We start from the raw sequence: 8,228 nt of genomic DNA on the forward strand, positions 1-8,228 counted from the left end.
TTCTTTTGCAGGAACTAGTTGTTCTTCTCAGTCTACAAGCAACCCAGTCAAAATGTAAACTGTGTGCAGGACTGGTAAGGATGCTGATTTAGGAGCCAGTAGCATGCAGCTTCAGACAGGAAAATGTATGACACAGAGGATGTATGTGAGCTCCCCTTACCCAGGAACTGAGGTGGGAGTCTCTTCTCTGGTCCACTGGGTCAGAGACAGTATTTCTAGTTTCACCTCTGTAGCTATACTTTGAGTCTAAACTGGTGACAACAGCTGTTTTTAAGCTACCTCTCACACAGAGTCATTGCATTGATTCTGTGGTGATCATACAAGTTAAATTCTGCTTCTACCACACTGCATTGCATTTCTTTGTCAAGATAAGTTTAGATGGTTTTCTGGTATTTGAAGTCGTGATAATTTCCACACCTGGATAGAAAATGGCCAGGTTGGGAGAGGACCTGTGTTCACAGTGATGTTTGTTTTCCTCTACAGGTGCAGTAGGTTTCAGTCTGAAATCAAGCGTCTGAAGATTTCATCACCAGTCAGAGTCTGCCAGAACTGCTTCTACAACCTGCAGCATGAGCGGGGTGCAGAGGAGGGGCCCAGAAATTGATGGAGTCCTGGCAAACGGAGACCTTGTCCAGCCCCACCATCAGTACAAGAACTAGTGAGAGTATCGTGCAGTGATCAGAAGGGATTAGAATATTGTCTGTTTACACTTAAGTTTATACTGAGTTTTAAGCACTAAAAGTAAAAAGGGATCATTGAATTGGTTTGTGTTGACAGAAGGTAAATGAGGCTAACAGCGTAATTAAGTGAAGAGCAAGGCCCAGGAAGACATGATTAATAACCACAAATCCAATAGAACTGTCAACCCATAAGCCTATGTTGACATGGCTAACAAGAAAATCCTCACTTATCCTAAACACCCGTTCTTGTCTTGTTTTTGTAGAGCTAGTAATCTTTATCGGGGGGAGGGGAAGGCTTTTTAGAAGATAGCTGTAAATCTGCCTTCTTCGCAAGCAACTGTGTATATTGTAAATAAGTATAATGGCCTTTTTATCTAAATATGAACTTAACTGCCTGTTACATGGGACTTCAGATTAACCACTATACTTTGTGTGGCATCTTTATCTCATCTATCAATTTAAATACGAATGTTAAAAAAAAAAAAAAAAAAAAAAAAAAACACAACAGAAATCTCAAAGGCATTATGCGTATTTCTGTTAAAAATCCAGTCTGTGCATTTTTGTTCTTTCAGTTGCCCACAGTATCTTAATTTAAGTAAGGCTATTCATAGAATTACATGGATTTTTTCAAAAGAAAACATTTTTGAGAATAGGACTTGGAGTATTTTATTCTAGCTGTAAGATAACCAGGAACTAAATTGTACACTTGTGTTGCATTTTATACCAAACTATTTACCACCTCAGTGTTGTTCATATTTAATAAGGCCTCTTTTATACATATGTCAGAGCTGCAGTTTTGTTAATTACTTAATGTTCATTAGCAGCTGATTCATGCAGTGCAAGAACCAGCTTTTACCTTCTTTAGTCAATAGCAATTGGCTTGCATATAGGTACAGAATGATTTCCTTGTGCATAAAACTTAACCGCTGTTGTCCTGTAGCTTGTTTGCAAAAAAAACTTTTGGAACAATAGGCATTGCTCTAAAACAGGGTGATATTAGTCATGTCAGAAATGCTTCTAAGAGCTATCTTCATGTTTCAGCACATGGCATCAACTTGAGGACAGCAGTAGATTTCCATTACGGTTTTTAAGTTCCAATATGAATTTAATTGCAGTATTTTTTTACTACTCTGTCATTTATTTTGCACTACATATGGGATGAAGTAGAGACACTGATATCCACTGGGATTGGAACACGTGCATCAGATAGGCCTATGGACTTAATTTCTGAATGAGGTCTTGCCAGTGGGTTTTTGGTTGGGTGGGGGAGGGGGGGGCGGGCAGGGGGGGATGGGGGGCAGGCTGGTGTTTGGTTTGGTTTGGTTTTTTAACATATGTGTATATATTTTGTAAATGGGTGACAAACTGATCTAGATCTAGGTATATTCACAATGGATTATTTTAAATAGCGGTAAGGATATGACCCAAACCAACAGAAGACAGGTGGCCCCACTTTTGCTCTGCTAGTACTTCAGTGAGTTTGTTCACTCAAGACAATGAGATTATCCTTCACTTGGAATGATTTGGGCAGACTCTGGCCCGGGGACAGCAAATGGTTAAAACCGGCACTGTCGTCGGAATTGCACCATCGAAAATGCCAGACCTTCTGTGGTGGTGTTGAGCTCCTTCCAGAAGGTCCTTGGCACTGCGGGGGCACACCTGTCTTCTCTTGATTTGAGCTTCTAGCAGTGAATAATTTGTTAATCCTGACCACTTACTATTTACCCTGGTATCCCATGTTTATGCACTGAAGGTTAAATATGTATTTTGATACATGTTTGTTTATTATGTATGTGCTGGTCTGTAAAATGAGATATATTCCTGTTTTGGTATGTATACTAGGTCCCCAAATGAACAGAAAGGCTTTTCTAGAGCCCTTGCACACTGTTGAGTAAATGCAGGTTTGTTGAGATTAGCTGACCCAAATAGATCCCTTTGGATCCCAAGAGTGATGATCAAGTAGCCACGCTGCATGGCTACCCCGACAGATTTGTCCCTGAAAACAAGAAGAGGTCCTCAGTAAGCATGTGCAGAGCACTGGAATTTCTGTGTTCAGCTGTTCTCTCCAACGTTGCCTTCACCCTTCCCAAAATGATGCGAAACCAGCATAGTTCAGAAGACAGGCTAGTGGCCTTAACGTTTTCAGTTTTAAGAGGAGGCTCTTTTAACAACTCTTAGATGCCTTTGAGTCCACAGAGTTTTCTTCCCCTTGCCTCCAGATTTCAAATCAAAACCAAGTTTAAGGAAGTCGTCTTTTCTACGGACTGGAACTTGTACAGCCACATAATTAAACCCTAATAAAAACAAGGTTTATGACAATAACACTGATATAATCTAAACACTAAAGCAAACAGTTGGCATATAGTACTAATGCGGGGTCATGAAGACAGTGGGCCGTCAGTGAAGAGGTATTCAACTGCGTTCAGCTACGTAAGCATGTTGTACGGGTGGTGTTCTACACTTTTGATGTTTGGCAGCGTACTAAAAAAAATCAAGGTCGTCATTCTTTACAAATTCTGTAGTGTAGAGGTTAGTCCCAATTTACATTTTGCAAACAAATCACCACAGCCCTCTGACTTAATTCTTTGGTTGCGCTGTTCCAAAACCCATGTTCTTGCTTGTAGGAGGTGGAGGGGAAAAAACACACCTGCTCATATTTCCTCTGGCAGCTGGTGCTGTGGGCAACTGTTTTGTTCACTTGGGAGTGGGGTTTTTTTCCAATTTTTTTCAAGCTTCTAATGCAAATACTTGCTTTGTTTTCCATGTAAAAATCTGTTGAGCAAAAATATACTCATGTACACTAACATTAGTAGACTGTATTCTCTGCAAGTACCTCACGTCTTCTCCTGCCTTGTTCTTTGTAGTATACTTATTCATGTACTCTTAACATTCGTATGTAGTGTGCAACTGTAATGTCATGCTTATGAGAGGGGGTTGGCTGCCTCCGGCCGACATTCATCAGTTCAATAGCAAAACACTTTAGATAAGTTATTTTGCACTTTCTTATGTATAAAATTGGTAGAAACTTATATTTGCTTTGTATCATTTAAAGATTCCTTTTGTTTCAGTAAATGAACTGTGTATAAAATATTTATGCAGTTAAAACTGTTTTTAGAAAGTATTTTTAATTTCAGCAAGTTTGGTTACTTGTTGCATGACTATTAACACAGCTGACTTTTTGTGTCAGTGCAATGTATATTTTTTTGTCCTGTTATTAACTTGTAAGCCCTAGTTAAATGGCCATTTATTTGTACAGCATCAGGAGTAAACTGAAGATAACTGGCTAAGACTGGAGTGTGGAATTTTGTACTATATTGCAGAACCCAATATCTGTTTTTTGGTGGTTACGTAAAAGGCCTGACGATTTACTATCTAGTGTGCAATCTGTGATATCTGAATGTTCATTGTATATTTGTCTCCAATGCAAAAAGGTAGAGTAACACAATTACAACAATACATGATTAAATGCAATAGTTCAGGTACTGAAGTATTTTTTTCATTTCAAATAAATACCTGCTATTTACCACCAAAAAGCTGTTTTGCATTTGTTGGAAAGATGCAACATTTGCAGCTGAATAAACATTTTTAACATGGGAGCGGTAACTAATGAGTACATGTTTCTGTATCGTCACGAGGAGTAAATTTCTATTTACGGTTTTGCTTTCTGAACGTGAGTACGGTCATCCACAATGATGCAGTGTGAAATCATGTGTCTTTGTTTATTCTTTTTTGCTTTATAAGTGTCATTATAGAGTGTGAAGCCAGCAGAATTTGGCAGTGTGTAGAAGAATAGGCTGTACCAATATAGAGAAAGCAGACAAAAAAGAATTATTTAAGTTATGCTGGATAAGGACAGTGGAAGAGGAGAAAGTATCAAAATCCAATTTAAATCATCTTCCCCAAGGAGAGAATGACTATTAGAGCAGAACTTGACCTTATCTGGTGAGAAACAGCCTAAGATCCCCAAATGTTGAAATACTATACTAATTCTTCAATCCATTTTTATACCCTTTTCTAAGCTGGTAATGCTAAAGAATGTGGGTTTTCATGTTGGCAGTTAATTATGTGCCAACACTGGTGGCTAACAGTTTTTCTCCAACTAAAAACGAGGCTTTGACGCAGTTGGGCCTACCATGTTCCTTTGCTGATGAGCACCAGAACTAACATTGCATTCTTTGTATTTGACAGTAAGAGATTTCTCTTACTGGTTGTAAAAGAAAAGGAACTTCTACTGAGGAACTTAACTGTCTATGCTTACCGCGTTTAACGTTAACTCCTTCCATGAACTCTTTGGGGATTTTAGTTATATTTAAGTGTGCTCTCAAGCTCTCAAGTTAATGGAAGCAATTTTTGTCAAGCTGTATCTTGGTTATATAGCATTGGTAATGTCCACTTTTCATAGATTCAAGTATTTCTCACTCAGGGATTTCCATATTTTAAATCTTTTCATACACTGAAAAAAATGTTTTCTCTCTAACTGTTATGGGGGAATTACTGTACTTCTCAGCATACCTGCAGACACTTGGCAGCTGCAGGCCGGCATGCTATTCTGCTGTCATGGAGCAGGTCACGAATGAACTTCATCAAAGCATTTTGAGCCAGTAAACCATGCCGACTGCAGGGTATAGGGTCTGGCATCGCTGCCCACTCTTTGTGGGGAGAGATGCCCTCCTAACAGTAGCTCCAGGCTGGTCTGTGCAGCTGGATTGTTCAGTATGCAGTATTTCAACCTCATTTTCCCACAGGCAAAAAATTAGTTAGCCACCTTCTTTGATCTGTGCCATATTAAGTTAGCTAACTTGTGCTTAACTTGGTACAGCATGTTGAATGATGCAAAGAACTTGCAATTAGTGTCACATCCTGCCTACAGCGCGCACTGCAGCACCTCGTCTCCATAGCTTGTGAAGTCTGATAGAGGGCATCGCTCGGCGTTGGGAAGGTGAGCCAGCCTCCCGGAGTGGTTTTGTGGCCCTCATGTGCCCTCAGCACCCCAATATGCACGTGCTCCTCTCCACCTCTGCCAGCCTGTGGTGTGTCCAAAAACTCCCTTCCACAGGCTGCTTCTCCGAGAAGCCTGCCTTGATGAAACAAAGAAAAATTGCCCTTTGAGTTTTCCAAGCGGGTTGTGGAGCCAAAGGCTGAGTGCTATGGCTGGAGCCCGGCAGGCAGGGTTGCGCCACTGCCTGTGGCAACCCCCAGGCAGGGTGGAGGTGCCAGGAGCAAGCATGGAGAAGTGGTGGGGGCCACAGTCCTGATGGACTTTGCAGTCCCATCCCTGCCCCATGGAGTGCAGGCTTTGGTGTTGACATTAACACAGGTAGTGCAGTTTAGAGTCCCTGTTGCAAATCAGGTGTTGGGAGAGTTAGTTTGGCTCCTTTCTGTCCAAACAAAAGGGTGATTCATTAGGAAAGCCATAGGCTTTTGTGAGGTTCCTGCACTAAACCTGGGTCCAGGAGAAAGAAGAATGGTGCCCTGTGAAATTCGTGGCAGCTCGAATGTCAGTGTTGGAGCCGTAAAATCCCCAACAGGCATCAGATGGGCCAGCAGCCAGTTTTGGAGTGAAACAAGGCAGCTCGCTGCAAGTGCACCAGCCCTTAACTGTAGCTCCACCACAGCTCCTGCCAGGCAGAAGGACTGCATGGGGCCAGGTATTCAATTTAGCAGCATAAAGAAATGGCCAGGTCTTCCAGCGCATCTGTTGGGTGTGCAAGTTGTTCACAGAAGGTCTGTAGCTGGCTGGTTTTGAGGCGGGAGCCATTTTGAACTAAAAAATGTGGCATTTCATTCTGCGATAGTGCCATAGCCCAGTCCATTGTTAACAAATCTGTGGCCAATTTTCTGTGACCAAATTGTCTTTCATCACAGTTGTGATGACTTTGATAGTTCAGAAAGGTGAGGTTTGGAGCCTGCTTTCTAAGTTCAAGGTATTTTTTGCTTTATGCATTTTTAAGGAATTACTGAGAGTGGAACATGTCTGTCTCCATGTCAGGACATGGTCTTGATTCACTGGTGAGGTTAGTGTGCCACACAACATAGAGAGGAGGACAGGGTAAGTGAGCACAGAAAGAGGACTGATGTGTTGGGAGCCAAATCCTGCCCTGTCTTCCTGGGAGAGTTGAGTGACATTACATTGGGTGCATGGCTGGCCCCGAAGGAAGGGGACTTACTTTGTAAGAAATGGGACCAAAATTTGACCATGGCCACTGACAAACATAAGCACAATTATGCCTGCTCAAGAGTCCGTGGCAGCCCCTGGCACTCTGCCCCAGCTGAGGCCCTCTGTGCTGCAGGGTAGGCAAGTGGGAGATGCAACATATTTTTTCTAAGTGTGAACATATTATTGCATGGAGGAGGATGACCCCCCCCCCCAAAAAAAAATGTAATGACCACATTAAATAAATAAAAGGTAAAACCAGGCTGCTGAGAGCCAGTGGTAGCTCAAACCCAGCCACTTTTCCAGGTGCTGGGCATTTGGCTGTCCAACCACCACCTTCCCCTGGGAGGAGGGACTGCTTCCTCCCACTTCTTGTGCACCTGTGCTACCTACTCTGTGCTGCTGGGCAGAGCTGCAGGGAGGTTAAAGTGCTGCAGCACTGAGCAAGCAAAGACAACCTCTGGGCAAGAGTATGTTACAAATGTAAATACTGATGTATGGGTTTGTGTGTGTATGCAGAGCAAGGCTCTTGCCCAATAGCAGTGATGACAATGCTGCGTAATTAGCCAAGACCCCTGCCCTGTGCAGGTAGGCTGTGGGAGGGGGTGTTGACACAAGCTGCCCTCAGCTCCAGGAAAAGCTTACAGCCCTCCCTGGGGGACCTCTATGAGTGCCCCACATGAGAGCAAGGACTGCTTTTCTTAAAGCTTTGCTGCTCTCCCAAGACCATCCTGATGAAGCTGGGCAGGGAACCACCATGGTGCTGCTGAGACTCAGCTGCCCTCCTCCTCTCCTGCAGGCATGGATGAACCAGCAGGTCACAGAAACGCTCTGATTGCATTGCAGCGCAATCTCAGTAACCTGGGAGCCATTTCCCAACTACTGTGAGAGGGTGGGTGTGAGGAAAGGGCAAAGATGTCCAGTGCATTTCCCAACACACTACCCAAGTTCTTAAAATTAACTTACCTGAGCAGCAATTACACTATGCTTACCACCATGGGATAGATGCATATATCTAAGAACTGATCAGCTCTAAACTGAGCTGAGAAGTGGATTGGCAACAAAGGATAACAAAAAAGGACTCACTTTAGTCCTAAAAGGAAGGGCTGGGGCTTAGCTAAACTTAGCTGGGGCTTAGCTAGGACTTCATTGAAGTCAAGGCTGCTCCTTTCAAGGGAGAGAGAGTAAAAGAGAGAGTAGGTTTGACTTCAGCTGTAAAATCAGTAGTAATTAAAAATAATAGTGTTCTCAGGGTTACTTCTGTGGATGAGTTAAAACCCTTGACTGTTATTTGCTCCTTATCATTTCTTTTAGGATAACAGAAAAGTCTTGAATGCATGCAGAAGCTATACATATTCTTTTATTTTGGAAGCCAAATTTGTTTCTTTCCACTG

General features: G+C 42.4%; 1 protein-coding gene across 6 annotated transcripts in view; it reads left to right on the forward strand.

The window, feature by feature from the left end:
* Nucleotides 1-1,185, forward strand: part of WDFY3 (WD repeat and FYVE domain containing 3) — a 180,794-nt gene extending 179,609 nt beyond the window's left edge. For all 6 annotated transcript variants that reach the window (XM_075500914.1, XM_075500913.1, XM_075500916.1 and 3 more), the window contains one exon: nucleotides 484-1,185. In XM_075500914.1, coding sequence (XP_075357029.1) covers nucleotides 484-604 — 121 coding nt within the window. In that variant the 3' untranslated portion in view covers nucleotides 605-1,185. The remainder of the gene's footprint in view (nucleotides 1-483) is intronic.
* Nucleotides 1,186-8,228: the final 7,043 nt, after the last annotated feature.

The sequence above is a fragment of the Mycteria americana genome, chromosome 4 (genome assembly GCF_035582795.1).
Source record: "Mycteria americana isolate JAX WOST 10 ecotype Jacksonville Zoo and Gardens chromosome 4, USCA_MyAme_1.0, whole genome shotgun sequence".
Classification (NCBI taxonomy): Eukaryota; Metazoa; Chordata; class Aves; order Ciconiiformes; family Ciconiidae; genus Mycteria; species Mycteria americana.